The 25,482-nt window shown below is 43.1% G+C and overlaps 1 protein-coding gene across 1 annotated transcript in view; it reads left to right on the plus strand.

Annotated features, from left to right (window-relative positions):
* Positions 1–25,482, plus strand: part of TMEM233 (transmembrane protein 233) — a 47,761-nt gene that overhangs the window by 13,772 nt on the left and 8,507 nt on the right. The window contains exon 2 of the mRNA XM_017510208.2: positions 21,885–22,021. Coding sequence (XP_017365697.1) covers positions 21,885–22,021 — 137 coding nt within the window. The remainder of the gene's footprint in view (positions 1–21,884; positions 22,022–25,482) is intronic.

The raw sequence follows: 25,482 nt of genomic DNA on the forward strand, positions 1-25,482 counted from the left end.
TTTTTTTTTTTTTTTTTTTTTTTGTGACAGAGTCTTGCTATGTCACCCAGGCTCCCAGGCTCCCAGGCTTGAGTACAATAGTACAAATATTGTTCACTGCAGCCTCCACCACCCAGGCCTAAGCAATCCTCCAGACTCAGCCTCAGCCCTCGCCTCAGCCCCCAAGTAGCTGGGACTACAGGCACACATCACCATGCCACACTTGACTAATCTTTGCATTTCCTGCTGGTCTCCAAACTTCTGAGTTCAGGAGATCCTCCCACCTCAGCCTCCAAAAGTGCTAGGATTACAGGTGTAAGCCACCATGCCCAACCAGTAATTAGATGTTTATCCACCCCAAAAGATGATTCTTGCTCTAAATCGTTTATCATTCTAGAGCTGAAATGGTCAGCTCTCTAGTTAATGTAAGAAAGATGCTTTTATTCTGATATTTTATTCTAGTCTAGAAGATCACTAAGGACAGATTAACTACATCTTAACACAGCTCTTTCCCCAGAGCTGATGCTTGGAGAGTTAACAGCAGTTTTGCTGTTGTTATTGTTCTGATTCCATTGGGGTATTTTAGCTGAGATGGTAAGAAGTACCTCTTTCTCCACCCAAGTAGAAGCTCACTCTAATATAAGGCCACTTTTTGGATCTATCTCCCAGCCACATAGAGGGAACCTGATGCTCCTAAGATAAATTCTTTGTTTTTGAAGGAGAGGTGGCCCATAATCTTTTCCCTTGGAAAGATTTCCCTTACTCACTATTTGGTGTATCTACTAAAAGAAGGAAATGGCAGACGGCAGTGAGAATGTCTCTGACACTTCAAGCATCTCCCCAAATCTTGTCCACATTCATGTTTCATTATAGCAAAGCCCAAGGTTCATTTTCAATGAGGAAGAAAATGAAAGAGGCTGAGGGAGTGGCAAATAGACATCTGCAAGACCAAAGACAGAGAAAACCTGAGTCTCCAGCCTTCTCTTCCAATGATGGCCATCTCTAGCCCCTGCCGCCAAGGTTAAGAAGCTGATTGGGGTGGCGGTTGACTCTTATATTTAAAGAGAAAAGCTGGGAGAGATAATTTAGATGAGGGAGAAGAGCTTAAAACCAACATGAAGAAGCAGCACTGAGTATACCACAGGGCTCTTGGTCCCAGAGGTTTCACAGCATATGGGAAACTTTCTACTGCCATCCTTCAGGGCAGAAAGCAAGGAGGGAGGTTCTCCTACATTCATTCATTCATTTGAAAATTTTTGAATACCTGCTATACACCAAAAACTATGGCAGCCCTGGAGATAAATGCCAGCTTTTCTCAGGTATTTCTTCATAGCAGCATGAGAATGAGTTAATACAGTAAATTGGTACTGAGGAAGTGGGGCACTGCTATAAGGATACCTGAAAATGTGGAAGTGACTTTGGAGCTGGGTAATAGGCAGAGGTTGGAAAAGTCTGGAGGCTCAGAAGAAGACAGGAAAATGTGGAAAATTTTGGAATTTCCTAGAAACTTGCTGAATGGATTTGACCAAAATGCTGTTAGTGATATGAACAATAAAGTCCAGGCTGAGATGGTCTCAGATGGAGATGAGAAACTTTTTGGGAACTGAACTTAAAGTTACTCTTGCTATGCAAAGGGACTGGAGGCATTTTACCCCTACCCTAGAGATCTGTGGAACTTTGAACTTGAAAGAGATGATTTAGGGTATCTTGCAGAAGAAATTTCTAAGTAGCAAAGCATTCCAGAGGAAGTAGAGCATCAAAGTTTGGAAAATTTGCAGCCCAGCAATGCAATAGAAAAGAGAAACCTATTTTCTGGGAGAAATTCAAGCCAGCTGCATGAATTTGTCTAAGTAACTGAGACCCAAATGTTAATCACCAAGACAATGAGGAAAATGTTTCCAGGGCGTGTCAGAGGTCTTCAAGGCAGCCCATCTCATCACAGGCCTGGAGGTCTAGGAGAAGAAAATGGTTTCATAGGCCCAGGGACTCCCTGCTGTGTGCAGCCTCAGATGTGGTGCCCTGCATCCCAGCTGCTTCAGCTCTAGGTGTGGCCAAAAGAGGCCAAGGTATAGCTTGGGCCATTGCTTCAGAGAGTGCAAGCCCCAAGCCTTGGGGGCTCCCACATGCTGTTGGGCCTGAGCATGCACAGAAGTCAAGAATTTAGGTTTGAGGACCTCCTCCTAGATTTCAGAGGATGTATGGAAATGCCTGGATATCCAGGCAGAAGTTTTCTGCAGGAGGGGAGCCATCATGAAGAACTTCTGCTAGGGCAGTGAGGAAGGGAAATGTGGGTTCAGAGCCCCCACACAGAGTCCCCATGGGGGCACTCCCTAGTAGAGCTATGAGAAGAGGGTGGTAGATCCACCAACAGCTTGCACTGTGCACCTGGTGCAAGCCACTGACACTCAACACCAGACATGGAAGCAGCCAGGGTGAGGATATATACCCTGCAAAGTCACAGAAGCAGAGCTGCCCAAGGCCATGGGAGCCCAACTCTTGCATCAGAGTGACCTGGTTGTGAGACATGGAGTCAAAGTAAATCATTTTGAAACTTTAAGGTTTAATGACTACTATTGGAATTTGGACTTGCAATCCTTTGTTTTGGTCAATTTCTCCCATTTGGAATGGGTGTATTTACCCAATGCCTGTACCTCCATTGTAACTAGGAAGTGACTAATTTGCTTTTGATTTTACAGGCTCATAGGCAGAAGTGACTTGCCTTGTCTCCTATGAGATTTTGGACCTGGACTTTGGGGTTAATGCTGAAATGAGTTAAGACTTTGGGTGACTGTTGGAAGGGCATGATTTTTGTGTTTTGAAATGTGAGGACATGAGATTTCAGAGGAGTCATGAGTGGGAATGTTGTGGTTTAGCTGTGTCCTCACCCAAATCTCATCTTGAATTGCAGTTTCCATAAGCCCCAAATGTCATGGGAGGGACCTGGTGGGAGGTAATTGAATCATGGGGGCGGTTTCCCCCATGCTGTTCTCATGATAGCAAGTGAGTTCTCATGAAATCTGATGGTTTTATAAGGGGCTCTTCTTCCATTCACTCAGTGCTCATTCTCTCTCCTACTGCCCTGTGAAGAGGTGCCTTCTACCATGATTGTAAGTTTCCTGAGGCTTCACCACCCATGTGGAACTGTGAGTCAATTAAACTTCTTTTCTTATAAATTACCCAGTCTCAGGTATTTCTTCATAGTAGCCTGAGAATGGACTAATACAATCCATTATCAGTAACTATCTATCCCCCCAACCCCTGGCCACCTCTAATCTATTGTCTATCTCTACGGATTTACCTATTCTGTATATTTCTTATAAATGGAATCATACAATATGTGATCTTTCATACCTGGCCTCTTTCACTTAACATCCTGTTTTCAAGGTTCCTCCATGTTGTAGCGTGAATCAGTACCTCCTTCTTTTTAAGCCTGAATAATATTATATTATATGGATATTTCATACTGTACTTTTTTATTCATTCATTGATGGATATTGGGTTGATTCCATTTTTTGGCTCTTACAAATATGCTGCTATGTATATTCATATACAACCTTTTTGGATGAACTTATTTTTTCAGTTTTCTTTGGTGTAGAGCTATGAGTGGAATTGTTAGGTGGTATGATACTATGTTTAACTTGTTGAGGAACTACTAGACTGTTTCCAAAGCACACACACAATTTTGCAATCTCACTAGCCCTGTACAAGGGTTCCAGTTTTTCTATATCCTCAATAATACGTTATTATCTTTTTTATTGTGGATATCCCAGTAGATGCAAAGTGGTATCTTTTTGAGGTTTGGTTGGCATTTCCCTAATGGCTAATGATATTGAGCATTTCCTGTGCTTACTGGCAATTTGTATATCTTCTTCAAAGAAATGTCCATTCAGATACTTTGCCCCTTTTTAACTGGGCTGTTTGTCTCTTTATTGTTGAGTTTAAGAGATTTTTTAAAATACGTTCTAGATACAAATACTTCATCAGATATGTGAATTACAAATATTTTCTCTCCTTTTTGTGGATTTTCTGGCCCTTGCTCCTTTCACTGCCTTGTGAACCTTTTTTGAGAGGTCTGTTTATGTATCCCAGAGTTTTTCACAAAACTGCTTTCCATTTTTGCTTGTAGCTCCTCCTTTGGCCCCCAACATGAACACTGGGCTGGGGACAGATTCAAAGGCAAACATCATGTTGGGTCAGGCTCTGAATTCAACTTTTAAGTCTGAACCCCAGCTCTGCTCCTTAACCTAACGTCTCCAACACTAGGTTTTCCCACCTATACAATGGAAACATTAATGCCAACCTCTCTGTGTAGTTTTCAAACTTAAGTGAGATAATGCTGGGCCCTTTTGTAATCATCTCATTTAAGCCTTGCAACAAACCTGTGCATAGATATTCTTATCCACATTTTACAAATGAGGAGGCCAGGTGCCGTGGCTCATACTTGTAATTCCAGCATTTTGGGAGGCCAAGGCAGGTAGATTGCTTAAGCTCAGGAGTTCCAGACCAGCCTGGCCAACATACCAAAACCCTGTCTTCAAAAAATACAAAAAATTAGCCAAGCATGGTGGGGTGCACCTGTAGTCCCAGCTACTTGGGAGGCTGAGGTGGGAGGATCACTAGGGCACAGGAGGTCAAGGCTGCAGTGAGCCATAGCACCACTGCATTCCAGGTGATGTAGTGAGACCCTGTCTCAAAAAATAGTAATAATAAAGAAAACTAAGTTTTATGGACTTTCCTACAAGACTTGACTTTCCTTTGGGTTCAGCTACTATATTAAAGAACCATATATCTAGTTTATAACATTGTCTGTAATAAAATGGGGCATGGTGCAATTTACATACACATACACTAATATTGGCAGCTGCAGATGGAAGGAGGTAGTTTCCATTTAAAAGAAAATCATCAGTAAATCTGGAGTATGAAATGAAGGCCAAATAGACTACCAATTCCTCCCTACCATAAGGTTCAGTCTTATTTCTTTCATAGCACTTCTCCCTGCCTGAGCATTTTTAGTGATATGCTTGAGTGCTGATGGCATGGCTCCTTCAACTCTTTGAGGGCAGGGACCTTGTCCGCCTGAGCATACATGGCTAGTGTTCCCAGCCTTACAACAGCACCAGTATATAGCAGCAGCTTAATAACTGTCTAATGAATGAATAAATGCATAGAAAAATGGCATACAATGTTTTAGTTGCCTAGGAAATGTCACATTAGACCTACTCTTTCCCTTCTTATGGCTGAAATTAGACAATAGTTTCCATTTATTCAATGTGAGTTATGTGCCAAGCTCTATGCTAAGAGCTTTCAGTGCATTCATCCAGTCAAGCTGCCAGGAAATTTCATGAAGTCGGTACTTTTTTTTTAACCATCATCCCCATTTGCAGAAGCAGAGAGTATGGTACAATCAGTTGACTTGCTCATGATTCTGCAAGTAGGTAGCAAAACCGGGATGGAACCCAGACAAACTGGCTTAGAACCCACACCTCAACCTCTATGATAGAGTGCCTTTCAGTATTAGAAAAAAAAAATCTTAATCTCCAAGACCAATATTAGGTTATGGCTCCCGAATTTCAGTCTCATGGAAGATTCTCCACTTTATAAAACAATTGGTGAATACCACTATAACACCTGCCTTTGGGAAACCCAGGATCCAAATTAAGTCCTGTGCACAGGACTCTTGCATAAAATCAAGTGAAAGCTAAAAAATCAATCTAGTCTTTCAGATCTGTAGATCATCTGATTTTTTAGTAGTGTGAAGGGGAAAAAAAAGATTCAGGTAACAAACAAAATTAATCCCTTTAAGATCACAGAAATAGAGCCTCAATTGTTAGGTCAACCAAGCATTCTTTTTACACACCAGCAATCATCAACTGTCCAAATGGTTATATATTTGGGGCAAATTCCTAAGAAGTCTGTTTCAAAAGGAAAAGAAAAGAAAAGAAAAAAAGCAGGGCTACAGGTTGGAAAATGAAAACCTGGCTGGATGAATTTTTTTCTTTTTTTTATCAGGAATATATATTAAGGGAATGCGAGGTGTCAGACCCTCCATTAGGCACTGGAGCAATGAGTACAATGTGATATCGTCTATGCCTTCATAGAGCTCATACTCAGGTGGCAGAATAAACACTCAAAAGTCAACAGGCCACTGAATCAAATGACTGTGACTCGCATCAAGATCCACGAAGCAAATAAACCAGGAGCTGAGTCCAAACCCACTGACTATGATCACAGGACCTACTTAAGATATGGAAACACAGCTGAGCACAGTGGCTCATGCCTGCAATCCCAGCACTTTTGGAGGCTGAGGCAGGATGATCACTTGAGCACAGAAGTCTGAGACCAGTCTGGGCAACATAGGGAGACCCTGTCTCCACCAAAAAATAAAAAAATTAGTCAGGCATGGTGGTGTGCACCTGTAGTCCCAGCTACTCTGGAGGGTGAGGCTGGAAAATTGCTTGAGCCCAGGATTTTGAGGCTGCAGTGACCTATGATTGCTCCACTGCACTCCAACCTGGGCGACAGAGTAAAACCTTGTCTCAAAAAATAAAAAATGAAGAGATGAGGAGGCCTGAGAAGGCTGCCTTGAAGGTCCCAACATGTCAGCCAAGATCAGAATGAGCAGATGCTGGCCACGTGAGACTGAGAGAGAAGAGGACCACAAGCAGAGAGGAGATGACCTGGACAAAGAGAGGGGACAGAAAAGGGGGAGACAGCGAGCAAGGGAAAAGTGTCTGAACAAGATGAGAGAGGCTACAGGGGCCACCCCTGCAAGGTTAGGAAGGGCAAAATGAAGACTATGAGTCTCTCCCGGGGAAATAGGGAGCCATGGAAGGCTGTAGAGCTGAGGAAGCACAATGTTCCCATCCCATCTACCCACCAGTAATCCCAGCATTTTTGGGAGGCTGACACAGGTGGATCATCTGAGGTCAGGAGTTCAATACCAGCCTGGCCAATATGTGAAAGTCTATCTCTACTAAAAATACAAAAATTAGCTGGGCGTGGTAGTGTGCGTCTGTAATCCCAGCTACTCTGCAGGCTGAAGTGGGAAAATCACTTGAATCTGGGAGGTGGAGGCTGCAGTGAACCAAGATCACACCACTGCACTTCAGCCTGGGTGAGAGAGTGAGACTCCATCTCAAAAAAAAAAAACCAGAGAGAGGAAGAGTGAATGTGGCAAGAACAAAGAAAAGAAAATGAATTTTTTAACAGTGAGATTAGTAGCATAGCCTAGAGATCTACTTGCCCTATTTACTCTATCAGTAACCAAATTTTTATTAAATTTAAGTCATCTACCTGGTGCTGGTGCCTCAAACAGTGCATCAAATCTAGATCTTAAGTTCTTTGGGGTGTGATAAAATAGTTATCATAAGGACTTTGTGGGTGGGTGCACTAACTTTTGCTTACATTTGTAGTCCCCTTAGAAAGTTACCTTTGAATACAGAACTACTGTTTGCGTTCCTCTCTCTGAGACTCAGTTTTCTCATCTGTGAAACAGGGGATGAGATTACTTTTATCTCCATGGGGGTTATTATAAGGAATCAGTTATATGATGCACATATAGTGGTTAGTCCAGGGCCTGGCACAGAACAAGTATTCAATAAATATTAACTTATTTTAATATGATGATTCATTAAGATTACTAATATACCTCCTGGTTTCCCCTCTGCCCTTACCTCAACTCTCTCTCTCCCCCTCCTCCCCCCACCCTTCTCTTTCCTCTCTTGTCCCCTTGCCTCTTTCTTTTGCTCCTACAGCTGAGCCACACTGCATTTTTTTTGGGAAATCTTCAAGAAAACAGTTCTTTCCCCCCTCTAGACCTTTGCACTTGCCACCCTCCCTGCCAGGCATCCTCTCCCCACTGTTCTGTGCAGGCCTGGATTCTTCTCAAGCCTTCAGGTTTCGGTCACCTGCTTCCTGCTCAAAAAAAACTCCCTCCTCTACCCCATTTTTCCTGCCTTAATAATATTCTGTATTCGTCTTGTTTATTTACATGTTTATTTATTTTTTGTCTCCACAAGAAAGTAAGCCCCATGATGGCAGAAAGCAGTGCCAGGCACACAGGCGATATTAAAGAAGTAGTTTTTAAATGCATGAATGAATGAATGAATGAATGAACGGCTGTCCATCTAAGACAGTGGTTCTCAAGTCTGGCTGCCCCTCTGAATAACCTGAAAAGCTTTCCAAAAAAATTCTCATGCTGGGATGGCATCAGAATTTTTTTTGCAGAGAATTTTTTTATGCTGAATTTTTTTTATGCTGAGGACCCCCCAAAGAGACTGATTCAGTTGGTTTGGGAAGGAGCTTGGGTGTAGGAATTTTTTAAGAACCCCAGGAAATTCTAAGGTGCAGCTAGGATTGGGAACCATGAATACAGGGAGATATAAAAATGTAACTTTGGAGAGTTTCATCTCCGGTCTACACTGGCAGCAATCCCATAGGTACTGCTGTCTTATCCAGGGTGTCATGTGGGATGTAGCAAGAGTCCTGATCTAAAGACCAGAAGGGAAGGACAAATTACTTTCCAAATTTTCCTGGCTTAGGGCAGTGGAGTAGCTTTGCTGTCTGGTGTGAAGTGTCATGAACTATTAGAACATTAGACCTACTGGTATTCAGTGCCAGTTATCATAATTTATGGGGTTACTCTGGTATCTTCTTCTTTGGGGTGTGGATGCCAGGAGTTGCCTGTGCCTTCAGACAGGTGGCTGGGAGTCTCTACTGCACAGTCTCATGACTGTCTTGCTGTCCCCCACAGCAGCCTTTTTAAGGTTCAGCATGGAAATGGTCACCCTCACTTCTGACTCCTGTCCAACTTTCCTCCCGTGGGTATTTAGATATCATGTGTCCATCCAGGGAAGTGTGAATAAATAAGTTTGAAATAACCAGATGCAGTAATCATGAGATAATTAGTGTTTACTACAGGAGAGAGGAACTTACTCACTTTTCTGTCAAAGTGCAAACTTCACTAGTTCAAGGCAACTGGTCAAGACCTGAACGCTGTTATTAGGTTTTGCCAACATGAGCCCAGGCCCAGAACAAAGAGAAGAGTCACATGCCTCTAAAATGTGTGATGAAAACCCATGTGTTCTATATCCTAAGCCTGAAGTGTCATGAATTCTTAGAACATTAGACTATGCTCTTGTTCTATACTCTAAGATCCATTTGTATCACAGAGGAAAATTAAAACAAGAAAGAAACTAAAGTCCCTTCTTTTTAAGAGACTTTGCAGGATGAAGAAAGACAGCAACTGGCTGCTTAGCACCCTCAAATAAGGGTGGTTGGTCTATGAAATTATGAGCTCTGTAGCTTAGAAAAGAACTCGGCAATGTCCAAGCACCACAAATATAAGTGAACAGACAATGGACCTGGAGGAAAGGTGTGACTTACAAGAAGTCACAGGGGGAATTTCTCTGTGGTAATGGAGCAGTTCTGTATCCTGATTATAGTCATGGTTACTAGAATCTACATGGGTGATATGGTTTGGCTGTGTCCCCACCCAAATCTCAATCTTGATTTGCAGGTCCCACAATCCCCATGTGTCAAGGGAGGAACCCAGTGGGAGGTAATTCAATCATGGGGTAGGTTTTGCCCATGCTGTTCTTGTGATAGTGAGTGATTTCTCACAAGGTCTAATGGTTTTGTAAGGGGCTTCCCCCTTTGCTCGGCACTCATTCTTCTCTCTCTTGCCACCATGTGAAGAAGGACATGTTTGCTTCCCCTCCTGCCATGATTGTAAGTTTCCTGAGCCCTCTCCAGCCCTGTGAAACTGTGAGCCAATTAAACCTCTTCTCTTTATAAATTACCCAACCTCAGGTGTGTCTTTGTTAGCAGTGCAAGGACAGACTGTTACAGTAAATTGGTACCACAGAGAGTGGGGTGCTGCTATAAAGATACCAGAAAATATGGAAGCAGCTTTGGACCTGAGTAACTGGCAGAGGTTGTAACAGTTTGGAGGGCTTGGAAGAAGACAAGAAAATGTGGGAGTCTTTGAAACTTCCTAGATACTTGGAGGCCTCAGAAGACAGGAAGATGTGGGAAAGTTTAGAACTTCCTAGAGACTTGTTAAATGGCTTTGACAAAAATGCTGATAGTGATATGGACAATGAAATCCAGGCTGAGGTGGTCTTAAATGGAGATGGAAAACTTGTTGGGAACTGGAGTAAATGTCACTGTTGCTATGCAAACAGACTAGTGACATTTTGCCGCTGCCCCAGAGATCTATGGAACGTTGAACTTGAGAGAGATGATTTAGAGTATCTGGCAGAAGAAATTTCTAAGTGGCAAAGCATTCAAGAGGAAGCAGATCATAAAAGTTTGAAAACTTTGCAGCCTGATGATATGATAGAAAAGAAAACCCCATCTTCTGGGGAGAGATTCGAGCCAGCTACAGAAATTTTCATAAGTAACAAGGAGCCAAATGTTAATCACCAAGACAGTGGGGAAAATGTCTCCAGGGCATGTTGCAGACCTTCAAGGCAGCCCCTCCCATCACAGGGCTGGAGGCCTAGGAGGCAAAAATGGTTCTGAGGGCCAGGACCCTCTGTGTACAGCCTCTGGACATGATGCCCTGCATCCCAGCTGTTTCAGCCCCAACCATGGCTAAAAGGAGCTAAGTTATATCTTGGACCATTGCCTCAGAGGATGCAAGTCCCAAGTCTTGGCAGCTTCCATGTGGTGTTAGTCTTGAGGATGCACAAAAGACAATAATTGAGGTTTGGGAACCTCCACCTAGATTTCAGAGGATGCATGGGAATGCCTAGATGTCCAGATAGAAATTTGCTGCAGGGGCAGAGCCCTCATGGAGAACCTTTGCTAGAGAAGTATGGGGTTGTAGCCCCCACACAGAGTCCCCACTGGGGCACTGCCTAGTGGAGCTGTGAGAAGAGAGCCAGCATCCTCCAGAACCCAGAATGGTAGCTACATCAACAGCTTGCACCATGCACCTGGCTGAAAAAGCTGCAGGCACTCAATGCCAGCCCATGAAAGCAGCCAGGGAGGGTGGCTGTACCCTACAAATCCACAGGGGTGGAGCTGCCCAAGGCCATAGGAAACCCCCTCTTGCATCAGTGTGACCTGGATGTGAGACATGGAGTCAAAGGGGATCATTTTGGAACTTTAAGGTTTAATTACTGCCCTATTGGATTTCAGACTTGCATGGGGCCTGTGACCCCTTTGTTTTGGCCAATTTATCCCTTTTGGAGCAGATGTATTTTCCCAATGCCTGTACCCCTATTGTATCTAGGAAGTGACTAACTTGATTTTGGTTTTGCAAGGTCATAGGTGGAAGGGACTTATCTTGTCTCAGATGAGACCTGGGACTTGGACTTTTGGGTTAATGCTGGAATGAGTTGAGACTTTGGAGGACTGTTGAAAGGCAAAACTGTGTTTTGAAATGTGAGCACATGAGATTTGAGAGGGGCCAGGAGTGCAATGATATGGTTTGGCAGTGTCCTTACCAAAATCTCCTCTTGAATTGTAGTTCTCATAATTCCCACATGTCATGGGAGGGACCTGGTAGGAGGTGATTGAATCATGTGGCCAGTTTCCCCCATGCTATTCACGTGATAGTGAGTAAGTTCTCATGAGATCTGATGATTTTATAAGAGGCTTCCCCCTTCACTCAGCACTCATTCTTCTCTCTCCTGCTGCCATGTGAAGAAGGACATGTTTTTTTCCCCTTCTACCATGATTGTAAGTTTCCTGAGGCCTCCACAGCCATGCTGAACTGTGAGTCAATTAAACCTCTTTCCTTTATAAATTGCCCAGTCTCGAGTATGTCTTTGTTAGCAGCATGAGAACGGACTAATACAATAGGACAAAATTCCATAGACATGTGCACATACAGAAAAAGAGTAGGCTAGACATGGTGGCTCACATCTGTAACCCCAATACTTTGGGAGGCCAAGGCAGGCAGACAATTTGAGCTCTGGAGTTCAAGACTAGCCTGGGCAACATGGCAAAATCCCATCTCTACAAAAAATACAAAAATTACCTGGGAGTGGTAGCACTCACCTGTAGTCCCAGATACTTGGGAGGCTGAGATAGGAGGATCACTTGAGCCGGGGAAGTTGAGGTTGTATGAGCCAAGATCATGCCACTACACTCCAGCCTGGGTAACAGAGTGAGACCCTGTTTCAAGAAAAAAAAAACACTGTCATTGGTACAAATCAATTCACTCAGGAGTTATATTAATAATACTATAATCATAATATTTCATAATATTTTTAAAAGACAGACCAGGAGAAAGTGGGATAAAATTTGGCAAAATATGTAACAGATCAAGGAATATTATTCAGTTATTCAGTACTGTTGCCACTAGTCACATGTGACTTGGAGCACTTGAAAAACGGCTAGTGCCACAGCTTTGAATGATAATATTTTGGACATGTTGGATTGAATAAAATGCATATTATTGAAGTTAATTTCACCTACTTATCTTTACTTTTTTGATGTGGTTACTAGAAAATTTAAAAATCACCTATGTTTCTCCCATTACATTTCTAGTGCACAGTGCTTTTATAATATGTAAAAGTTTCCCACAGCTCAGTAAGAAAAGACAAACCAATAGAGAACTAGACAAAGGGTATGGGTACAAAACTCATCAAGAAGAAATACATAGGATCAATAGATATTCATTTATACATACACTTGTTAATCAACACATATTTATTGATCTCCTTCTATGTTCCAGGCACCGTGTGGGTCACCAGGGAGAGCTGGCCAGTTTTAGATAACCTGGTCTGAAAAGTCCTCTGTGAGGAGATAATATCTGAAGGGTGAAAAGATGGCTCTACCTCACCATTAATTGATGGAATTTTACCTTGAGATTCTTTTTCACCCATCAGAATGGGGGAAAATAGATTGATAATATACAGTATTGGCAATGATGTGGGGGAAAGAGCACTTAAATACGATTAGTGGGAGCATAGATTTGAATAACTTTTTGCAGGGCAATTTGGCTCTAACTCTCCAAATGTAAATCCATATACACTTTGACTCAACAATTCCATTCCTAGAAATTCACCCAAAGCAGAGGCTCAAACATAGGCAAAAATGTATGAATTAGAATGTCCTCTCCATCATATTATGTAAGCTCAACAAACTTTAAATAACTAAATGTCTATAGTTGTTATAGGTGAGACATGACCATTTAAATGAACCACTAGGAAGCCCTTAAAAAGAATAAGACAACCATACTCACAATGTTTCTGTAAGTTTGAAGCTGTTTGAAAATAAAAAGTTACAAAGAAAAGATCGCACCATAACAAATTAAGACTTTCCCCAAGAATACAAGGATAATGTAACATCGGGAAGTCTCTCAATATAACTCATTATTTTAATCATGGATGGAGAAAGAAAACGAGAATAAGACAGACTTGGACACCCTAGCTTGGGAAGTTGCCCACCCCATATTAAGTGGGGAAAAAAGAGCAGATTGCAGAACAAATGTAGTATGATACTGTTTGTATTTTTATTTTATTTATTTTTTATTTTTTAAGAGGAAGGGTCTTGCTCTGTCACCCAGTCTAGAGTGCAGTGGCCCAACCATAGCTCACTGTAGCCTTAAACTCTTGTGCTCCAATGATCCTCTTGCCTCAGCCTCCTGAGTAGCTGGGACTACTGTGCATGTCACCACACCCGGCTGATTTTTTTTTTTTTTTTTTTGAGACAGGGTATTACTCTGTCACCCATGCTGGAGCTCACCACAGCCTTGAACACTGGAACTCAAGCAATCCTCCCACCTCAGCATCCCAAGTAGCTGAGCCTACAAGCACGTGCCACTACACCAGCTAATTTTTTGTAGATATAGGGTCTCCCTACCTCGCTTAGGCTGGTCTTGAATTCCTGGACTCAAGCGATCGTCCTGCCTTGGCCTTCCAAAGTGTTAGGATTACAGGCGTGAGGCACCACACCTGGCCTCCAGCTAAATTTTAAAAGTTTTTTGTAGAGACATGGATCTTGCCATGTTGCCCAGGCTGATCTTGAACTCTTGGACTCAAGTGATCCTCCTGCCTCAGCCTTCCAAAGTGTTGGGATTACAGGTGTGAGCCACTGCACCTGGCCTATGTGTGTGTACAATCACTGTACCAAACTAGCCACATGACTGTGGCCAAATTGCTTTGACTTCTTTGTGCCTCAGTCTCCCCATCTGTAAAATGGAAACCACAAGGCACCTATCTCATAGTGTTGTGAGATACATTGAAAAACATTTAACACGGTGTCTGGCACATGTTAAATGCCTCATAAATATTATCTGTTATCATTGTTATTTTGTCAACAGACATAAGTCCAAACAGAGAAGCAAAGATTTTACTTGAAAACAAATGTGAGGGAATCCACCTTCAAAAAGACCAGCTAGCCAGAGAAGAGCAAAACACAATTATTTAAAAGAAAACAGATGCAAAGTTGCCAAGGTGACCAAGTTGTTTTATATTAATCTGTTCCTGGAAAACAAAACGGTATCTTTCTCAAGATATTACAATAGCCACAAAAGAAGTAACCTGTGTTTAGACATCATAGTTGCAAAAGGTAGGGATGAAGTTGTCTTTGCCAAGATTTATGGGAACTACTGAAGGTTTTAATATTTGAGGGTTCAGGACTAGACAGCCTGACTCTTATTCTCAGTTTATCTCAGGGTGAAAATTGCTGTTTCTCTCTCCTGACCTGTGATACACGATGTGCTTAGTCATAATGGAAGCAGGAGAAAGTGTCAGTTTTCTTTTCATATTATTCATGGGGGGAGAAATCTAGAAGCAGATGCACCAAACTGCTAATAAGGGTTATCTCTGGGAAATAAGATTAGGGAAAGAGCTTTACTATTTACCGTATATGTTCCTGTGGCATTCGAATGTTTTACATGTTCACAAATTGCATTAGTAATTTTTAAAAGGATCATATAAATTTTGAGCATCTAAAGCCATCCCATTTCTTCCTAGTTCTTCCACACCGGATGGAATAGTTTACATTCTAAGCTCTTCACAGAAAGATTTATAAACCATGCATTTTCTCTAAAATCCATTTCCACTGCTTCAGTCTGTTGCATCTGCCAGGAGAACCTCAGTATAAAATTCCAATTAAAAGAGGAAAAGAATTACAGCTGACACTTTGGGGAGGGAGGGAAAGAATTTTTTCTGCTTCGCTGTTAGTTCTCTACCTGTAAGCCCAAGATTCCCCAGCCACTGAAGTCCTTCACAATGCAATCTCAGAGCTGAAAGTCTCCCACTCTCGTCCCTCCTCCCATCTTCTTACTTTACCCAGTAAATCTACCTGTGGGCAGCCCTTTTTCCAAGTACCAGGGGAGACAATGGATTCAGAAAAGGATTCATGGGGAGAGGAGAATCCATACTTAATAATGAAAGAGGTTTTCCATCTGTTTTGCAAGCCAATAGCAGCCCCATTTCTAGATTCACTCAAGGTCTCCCTTATGCATCCCTGGAAAGATGGTGGTTTGCAAAGAGAGGAAGGTCACATACAATATGCCAGAGTGGCAGCAGGTGATAAAAGTGGGGCAGGATTTACCTGTGGCTCGCACCCAAATCCCCTTCAGCCAGGTCACCAAGCACAGCCTCTCTGCCTTATACCAAACAACTCAAATGGCCCAGAGACCCTCATTTCACCTGAGCCCATGGGCAATGCACAGTTGATAGATGTACCCTTCTACATGACACAGACTGCTGTTCTTCCCACTTATTTGGTTACTGCTACTGAGAACGTGAAATTGTTTTTTCATCCAAACAGCCAGCCATTGCCATTTAGGAAAGAGAAGGGCAGCCAGTCACAGTGGCTCACGCCTGTAATCCCAGCACTTTGGGAGGCCAAGGCAGGTGGATCACAAGATCAGGAGTTCAAGACCAGCCGGGCCAACACGGTGAAACCCTGTCTCCACTAAAAATACAAAAATTAGCCAGGCGTGGTGGCGGGCACCTGTAATCCCAGCTACTTGGGAGTCTGAAACAGAATTGCTTGAACCAGGCAGGCAGAGGTTGCAGTGGGCCCAGACCATGCCATTGCACTCCAGCCTGGGCGACAAAGCGAGACTCCATCAAGGAAGAAAGAGAGAGAGAGAGAAAGAGAGAGAGAGACAGGGAGGGAGGGAGGGGACTTCATTATTTTCCCTATGGTTACAGCAACATGAATGCATCATCATGACTAATCTCAGAACTGTGTTTTCCAAGGCAGCACAATAGGTCGGTTTGGGAGGGTTGGAATACATATCATTCTAAACTGGATTATGAGCTCAAAATTTAGGCTTCTAATATTCTATGCAGTGATTTTGATTGTAAAGCCTCTAAAAGAGCTTCTCAAAGTTGGGTTCCCAAAGATTCTGATCCAGCAAGGGGTAGAGAAGATTCTGTTACACCCCACAGATTGCAGATTTAGAATAAGAGCAAGCCAGGAAGTGGCAATTCACAGCAAAAGCTGACATTTACTGAGCATACACTATGTGCTGAGCCAATGCCAACCACTTGACACACATTCACTGGATCCACCAAAGTGAAGTGGGCGCTGTTACTATTGCCCCTGATTTACAGATGAGGGCACTAAGGCTTACGAAGGTTCATAACTTGCCTTAGCTCTCACAGATGATAAGACATGGAATTTGAACTCAGATCTCTGAATTTCAAGCCCATGCTCTATTACATACTTCCTTGGAATAAATTTAAAGATGGTGAGCATCTTGACCTTGAAAGACATTAAGAATAGTTACATAGACTAGATGTTTTAAATCCTGTGAAGCTTAAAAATAATAATAGGCTGGGCAAGGTGGCTTATGCCTGTAATCTCAGCATTTTGGGAGGCTGAGGCGGGTGGATTGCTTGAGCTCAGGAGTTTGAGACCAGCCTGGGAAACATGGCAAAACCCCATCCCTACCAAAAATACAAAAAAAAAAAAAAAATAGCTGGGTGTGGTGGCATGTGCCTGTAGTCCCAGCTACTCAGGAGGCTGAGGTGGAAGGATTACTTGAGTCCAGGAGGTCGAGGCTGCAGTGAGCCAAGATTGTGCCACTGCACTCCAACCTGGGTGACAGAATGAGACTCCATCTCAAAAAGAAATAATAATAATAATAATAGCAATGCAGGAGCAAACCAAGTGTCTATCAACAGCTGAAGGGGTAAACAAAATGCAATATATCCCTAAAATGGAATATTGTATATATCCCTGCAATGGAGTATTGTTCATCTTTAAAAGGGGAAAAAATTCTGACACATGCTGTAACATGGATGAACTTTGACGACATTATTATGTCCAAGTAAAAGAATCCAATCCCCAAAAAAAGCAAATACTACATACTTTTGCTTGTATGAGATACCCAAAATAGTCAAATTTATAGAGTCAGAAAGAACTGTGGTTGTCCGGGGCTAGGGAAAGGGTGAATGGGAGTGAGTATTTAACAGGTATTGAGTTTCCATTGGGGAAGATGAAAATTCCAGAGATAGATGGTGGTCATGGTTATATAACAATGTGAATGTACGTAATGAACATTGAACAGTGTATGTAAAAATGCTTAAAAGCATAAATTGTAGGTATATTTTACCACAACGAAAAAGTCACACACACAAAACAAGTGCGGCCTGGTCCACACACCAGTTAAATCAGAATCTCTCCATGGTAGGGCCTGGTTCTCTGTATTTTTTTTTTTTTTTATGACCCAGGTGGCTCTAATGAACACCCAAGATGGCGAGCTCCCAGAATTCATGACTTGGAATTCGGGAACTTACCTTGCTGGAAATCCCTCAGGTTGTTTTCGGTTCTCGCTCTCTCATTCACACAAGAGGCCTGAAAGCAGTTCCTCTACATTGGTGAGTCTTCCAGTCTGTTGCTGACTAAGGTGGCCCCAATCCAAGAATTAATGGAAGGTTCTGGAAGCAGAAAGCTCTGTGGTATACTGGGTATTTCTCTGGCTTGTGATTGTCTGCATACGTCTAATCCCTCTTAATAGTCCAGGAAGAGGAGCAATTATTACTGAAGTGCTGTGATTTCAGAATCAAGGAAGAGGTTCTCAGTGAAATCTATAATTCACAGCACTGCTGGAGTCCAGTATATAACTGTTTTTGTTTTTTGATACAGGGTCTCACTCTGTCGCCCAGGCTGAAGGGCAGTAGCATGATTGTAGCTCTCTGCAGCCTCAAACTCATGGGCTCAGGTGATCCTGCCATCTCAGCCTCCTGAGTATCTTAGACTACAGGTGTTCGCATGCATAACTTTTAAATGCGTATTTCCAGTCTTCTTTGGGCTAGAGCATGACTATTGGGTGACTATTAGCTGTGGGATGATAAAGAGAGTTTATTTTTCAAAACTGTGTGCTCTTTTTATTTTGAAAAATTGCAGACCTCAAACATATGCAAGCAGATAGCACAATGACCTATATAATCACCACAATGCATCACTAGTTAACATTTTTTGCCATTTTTATTTTTATTTTGCTGAAAATTTGGGTGTAGGTTGCAATAATGTCAGTTCTAGATAATGCAGCCTGTATCTTCTGATAGAAAAAAAAAATCTTATGTAACCAAAATACAAGTATCACACTCAAGAAATTTGACATTATTATCTGACATTTCCTCTACCTTCGAATTTCCGCAATTGTCCCAATGATATCTGTCATTGCAACTTATTTGTTAATCCCAGACATGATCAAGGATCATATATTGCATATAATTGTTAGGTTTATCTAGTTTTCCTTAATCTAGGAGAGTCTCCTGAAGTGGGTGGGTGGGTGGGAGTGCATGTCTTTCATGACAGTGACTTTTTAAAAATAATTTCAAGCCATTTGCCTTGCAGAAAATTACTCAAATAGAACTTACCCTATTATTCCCTTTTAATCAGAAAAAAGTGAAATATATTGAGATAACTACATAGGGCTGGTGCAGTGGCTCATGCCTGTAATCCCAACACTCTGGGAGGCTGAGGCAAATGGATTGCTTGAGGCCAGAAGTTCGAGACCAGCCTGGCCAACATGGTGAAACTCCATCACTGTTAAAAATACAAAAATTAGCTGGGCGTGGTGGCACATACCTTTAGTCCCAGCTACTCGGGAGGCTGAGGCAGGAGAATGGCTTGAACCCAGGAGGCAGAGATTACAGTGAGCTGAGATCACGCCACAGCACTCCAGCCTGGGTGACAGAGCAAGACTCTGTCTCAGAAAAGAAAACTACATGGGTAAAATGTCCTTGCCAGGGCATTTTATCAGAAGGCACATGATGTCAATTGGTCAAGAGGGCTTATTATTAAAGGGAGAACAGTATCTGACCTTCATCTCAGGAGCAAGCAGTCTCTGAATACCTCTTCTTTGCCTGGCACTGTACTAGGTCCTACAGAACTCAAAGATGCCCTCAAAAAATTCACATTCTGTGGGGAAACAGACATACTCATTCACTGATTGAGTCAATAACATATTTCTTGAGCTCAATGTGCCAGACACCACTCTGAGTACTAGCAACAAGGATGATATTTAAATATTTAACAAGTTTGGCATGAGCACAGAATCAGAGAATCACAGAATCAGGGCTATGACTGCTGAGCCCAGTAATAACCCTTACGTTGCTGGATCATGGGGAAACCTGGGGAAATGCAGAGGAGCAAGCAGGATGGCTGGGATATTGGGGAAGGGGGCCAAGCTTCAGAGTAGCTGCTGTTTATCAGCGGGTACAAAGTATTTCAACATTCTAACAGCTGGGAATGACAGCCTTGGCTTGGGCATGGAGATGAATAATTCAGCCAAAGTCCCTGACCTCATGGATTGATCTTCTAGTGCAGGAGTGGGTGAACTTCTTCGGGAAATGACCAAATACTAAACATTTTTGTCCCTGCAGGCCCTACATTCTCTGGACAGAGAGACAAAGTCCCAACTACTCAACTCTGTCTTTGTAGCACAAAAGTAGTGTGTCAGTCCATTTTGCACTGCTATAAAGAAATACCTCAGGCTGAATGATTTATAAAGAAAGGAGGTTTGTTTGGCTCACGGTTCTGCAGGCTGTACAGCATCTTCTTCCCATGAGGACTCAGGAAGCCTTTACTCATCGTGGAAAGCAAGGGGGAAGAAATTGTGTCATATGGCAAGAGAGAGATGGCAAGAGAAAGATGCCAGGCTCTTTTAAACAACCAGCTCTCACGTGAACTAACAGAGTGAGAACTCACTCATTACTGCAAGGAGGGTCGCAGGCCATGAATGAGGGTCTGCCCCTCCCGACCCCAACTTCTCCCACCAGGCCCCACCTCCAACATTGGAGATCACATTTCCCCATGAGATTTGGAGGGGACAAACATCCAAACTGAGGTAGGAGGCGGGACTTGACTCCAGACCAGACTGAAGACTGGCTGAAACAGCAAAGAGGCACTCAAAGCTCCTCTCTATAAGACATGCTCACCGGTGCCGTGAGAGTTTACCATTGCGATGGCAACACCCTGAAGTTACCACCCCTTTCCAGGGCAATGACCCGGAAGTTGCCACCCCTTTCCAGGGCCACAACCCGGAAGCTGCCACTCCTTTTCAAAAAATTTCTGAACAACCTGCCCCTTAATTTACATATAGTTAAAAGTAAGTATAAATCTGACTGCAGCACTGCCTTGAGCTGCTGCTCTCAACACGCTGCCTATAGGGTAGCCCTGCTCTGCAGGAGCAGTCATGGAGCTATAACCCAGCCAGGACTCTAATGCCACCACCTCAATAAAGCTGCTTTCTTTTTTTTGAGACTGAGTTTCACTCTTGTTGCCCAGGCTCTGAAGTGCAATGTCACTACAACCTCGGCCTCCCAGGTTCAAGTGATTCTCCTGCCTCAGCCTCCCGAGTAGCTGGGATTACAGGTGCCTGCCACCACACTCAGCCAATTTTCTCTATTTTTAGTAGAGACGAAGTTTCACCATGTTGGCCAGGCTGGTCTCAAACTTCTGACCTCAGGTGATCCACCACCTCAGCCCCCCAAAGTGCTGGGATTACAGGTGTGACCCACTGCTCCTGGCCTAAAGCTGCTTTCTTCTACCACCAGCTCACTCTTAAATTCTTTCCTGAGTGAAACCAAAAAACTTCCCAGGCTAGGCCACAATGTTGGGCTCACCTGCCCTACAACAAAATTATATCAAATAGCCACAGACAATAGAAAATAAATGAGTATGACTATGTTCCAAGTAAGCTTTACTTACAAAACCAGGCAGCAGGCTGGATTTGGCCCATGGGCCACCATTTGCAAGCCCCTGTTCTAGTGAACCAAACAGACATACTTATTTGTCCTTTTATGCTACAAATACTTATGCAGCATCTTCTACATGGCAAGTACTGTGCTGGGCACTGGTATCTGTGCTGAACAAGACAGACGACTAGGCACAGTGGCTCATGCCTATAATCCCAGCACTTTGGGAGGCTGAGGTGGGTGGATCACTGGAGGTCAGGAGTTTGAGACCAGCCTGGCCAATGTGCTGAAACTCCATCTCTACTAAAAATACAAAAATTAGCCAGACGTGGTGGCAGGAGCCTATAATCCCAGCTACTTGGGAGGCTGAGGCAGGAGAATTGCTTGAACCTGGGAGGCGGTAGTTGCAATGAGACAAGATTGTGCCACAACACTTTGGCCTGGGCGACAGAGTGAGACTCTGTCTCCAAAAAAAGAAAAAAGAAAAAAGACAGACGATGACCCCTGCCCATATTGCACTTACATGCTGGTGGGAGAGACAAAATCTTATTATGTAAATGCTAAGACAAGTGTCATTAGGAAATACAGAGGGGGCAGTTCACTCATCCTTAGAGTTTAGGGAAGGATCCCTGGAGGAGGGGATGACTGTGTTGTTTGCTTAGTAGCCTGTCAGTGAGACGAGCAAAGTCACCAGAGCCTTTTCACCAGGACAGCTGAGGTCCTCCATCCTTTTCCCTGTGGGTTGTCTGTCATCACCAGCTCTTCCCTTGTGTCCCCCAGTCTCTGAACAGCTACAACGATGGAGACTACGAAGGAGCCAGGCGGCTTGGGCGGAATGCTAAGTGGGTGGCCATCGCCTCCATCATCATTGGCCTTCTCATCATCGGCATTTCTTGTGCAGTTCACTTCACAAGGAAGTAAGTAGGCTTTCTGAATCCCTCCCCATGTCAAATGTCCTTTCTCAAATGCCTACTGAGATCTATTAGAGTAGATTAGTTTATGCTTCCATCACAACCCCAAATCAAAGGGCTTTCATGTTTTGTTCTCAGAATAAATTTGTTCCAGTCCAGAGGGACACATCAACAGTGTGGATCTCCTAGTGCAGGAGTGCGTGAACTTCCTTGGAAAATGACTGAATAGTAAATATTTTTGGCCTTACGTTCTCTGGACATAGGGACAAAGTCCCAACTACTCAACTCTGTCTTTGTAGCACAAAAGTAGTGTGTTAGTCCATTCTGCATTGCTATAAAGAAATACCTCAGACTGAGTCATTTATCAAGAAAGAAGGTTTTGATCCTTCTTTAATCAACAATATGGATTCATTACATGGATCATGTAGGTCAGTGGAAGGTCTCTCCTCCACACAGTCACTCAGGGTCCCACGCTATACAAAGCTCCACCATCTTGCAGCTGCTCTACCAAGAACGGAAGTCAACAAACTTTGTCTGTAAAGGGCCAGATAGCAAATCTTTTAAGCCTTGTAGGCCATATGGTCTCGATCATGGTCCCTGGCACAGCTACTTAGCTCTGCCATTTTAGCACAAAAGCAGCTATAGACAATATAGAAATGAACAGGCGTGGCTGTGTTCCAATAAAACTTTATTTACAAAAACAGGCATCTGTCTGTGGGCTGTAGTTTGCCAACTTCAAATCTAGAACATGAGGTGTCCCCAGGCAAAAGCGGGGGAGAGGAAGACTGGAGAATTTCACATGGGCTTTTTACTGCCTAGCGACAAATGCCGCTTAGGCTCACATTGACTGAAATCAGTCACATAATTCCACCTAACTGTAAGAGGGTGGGAAGTGCAGGACAGTAAATGGGATATTTAGGATTGCTACTTGCTGTGCCCTAGCATGTCATCTGCTACATAAAATCCTACTTGCTTTTGCATCAGGCTAGCATAACTGTTCTTAGTTTAACAGCAGAAGAGTCACCACATATTTTTGTTATTGACCATGAGCTCTCATCTCATAGAGAGATGGAAGCTGTTGATGTATTATCCCTCTGGACTGGGACAAATTTATTGTGATTTCTCTAACCAGCTCAGATGGGCTCCATCTGCTCAAATCAATAACACTTTCCATCAGAGGTTTGACAGTGGGCAAAGTCATGTGATAGACAACCCAGACCTGGAAATGACAAGCCCGGGGTCTTGCCGTGTAATTCCTAGTAAGACAGATAAGAATGCTGAGAAATTTTTTCACTTTTCTGCCAGAGCAGCATGGCTACTCCTATACCCTTGACCAAAGTCCTACATACATTGAGCTGAGAAGGTCAACCTCTTTCGTTTGGTTGACAAAGGAGGCTCACCCAGATGGGTGAGGGAAGAAGGAGACCTCTTTTGACATTCCAGATCAGCCAACCCAACCTTGGCAACCAAGACAGTAGCAGATGTCATGGTAGATCAACTTCCTATCAGACAAGACAGACCCAGGAACAATCAGTGTCAGCTGAGTAGAGGGGAAGATGTCCAAACAGCTAGTGTCACAAAAGAAAGTTCAATGGCTTTGGCCAAAGAAAAGAGAAAACGACACTCAAACATGAAAGAAAACTCGAGGTTTCTTGCCTGCAGGATGACAAATTTGATGTTGACCTGTAAAGAGAAAGATGGTTGAAGAATACATGTGAATGCACCTGACTATATTCTTAAGAGAAAGTGTAAGGTGCTTGTGAACTTGTGAGCAGGCGGCCCACAGAGTGTGGAGCTAATAGTGCAGTTCTGGCATAAAACTGCCTGGACCCAGGTGCCTGCCACCACTTATTCACTGTGAGACCTTCAGCCAATTGTTTGACATTCCCAAACCTCAGTTTCCTCACCTGTAAAATGGGAATAATAGTAGTACCCAGGTCATAAAGCTATTGTAAAGGTTAAATGGATGACCCACAGGATGTGTAGGCTGGTGTCTCTGTTCTTTTTAGTGGGTGCACAAAAATGCAAATGATTTATTAATCCCATTATTACTATTATTATCAATATGACTGGGAAAGGACCTCATAATTCAAGATGCTATTAAATAGAATTCAAGTCTTTGTATGAGCCAAACTCAAAAGACAGTGTTCCAAGGGAATGAGGCCAAGCCTTGGCTTGACTCCTGGGAACTTGTGAAAATGCATACTGCCTAGATTAGTGTTTGGGCTAAGTAGGTTATAATAATAGCCGCTGACACTAACATAGACCTTGACATAGGTCAGGTGCTGTTCTAAGCTCTTACGTGAATTAATCTTCATTGAGTCATCACAACAACCCAAAGAGGTAGATAGGTATTATCCCTATTTTGCAGATGAGGAAACCGGGGCTCAGAAGGGTTTAGTGACTTGCCCAAAGTCTCATAGCTAGTTAGTATAAAAGGTAGGTTTTAAAACCAGGATAGTGGCCAGTCACAGTGGCTCCTGCCTGTAATCCCAGCACTTTGGGAGGCCAAGGCGGGCAGATCACGAGGTGAGAAGTTCAAGAGCAGTCTGACGAACATGGTGAAACCCCACCTCTACTAAATACATAAAAATTAGCTGGGCCTAGTGGCATGCACCTGTAATCCCAACTACTCAGGAGGCTGAGGCAGGAGAATCACTTGAACCGGGACCCGGGAGGCAGAGGTTGCAGTGAGCTGAGATTGCATCACTGCACTCCAGCCTGGGCTACAGAGAAAGACTCTGTCTCAAAAAACAAAACAAAATAAACAAACAAACAAATCAGAATAGTGTGGTACTTCAGGCTGTGTTCCTAGCCAAACTCTGCACAGCCTCTAAATCAATGTGTCCCATCTAGTACACCTGGTAACAAAGGCCAGTAAGTGGCACTTGCTTTGTGGCTAACTCCAGGACTTATTTACGGGGGAATGGTATGGTGAGGTTTCAATCTACAGAAATGTGTGATGAGTCAGGGCCAAGGTTCACAAAATCAGAGGAGTACAGGGGTCAGGCAGAGGACATACATGAAGTAGGCTGATTATAGGATGATACAAAGTGGTGGAGACCATGGTAATTTCAAAAGCACAGTTTAAAGGAAGCGGCCATCATTCTGCTCCAATGGTGACCACTTAGCATGCAGGCCTCATGGGGTTCACTTTTCAAGAGGTGTTGGAAAGCTGGGTTTTTATGTAAAATCTCCTAATCTTTAGATGTTGACAACCAATTCACATTACTAAAACACATGGTGAGGACATGAAACAAAAGAAACATTTGCAGGCTAGGCACTATCTACTTTGCAGTCTGTAGAGGACAGTTTGCTTTCAAAGATCAGTTTGCTCATGCACTCCATCCAGGAAGTGTTGCAAGGGATCTAGAGTGTTCATATGTAGACTTTCTTCAGCCTTCATAGATATGTTTCTATCTGGGGATGGAGTGTTGATCTCTCTGCTTGTGATTGAAGCTTTCTTA

Source organism: Cebus imitator, unplaced genomic scaffold, assembly GCF_001604975.1.
Source record: "Cebus imitator isolate Cc_AM_T3 unplaced genomic scaffold, Cebus_imitator-1.0 Scaffold434, whole genome shotgun sequence".
Taxonomy (NCBI): Eukaryota; Metazoa; Chordata; class Mammalia; order Primates; family Cebidae; genus Cebus; species Cebus imitator.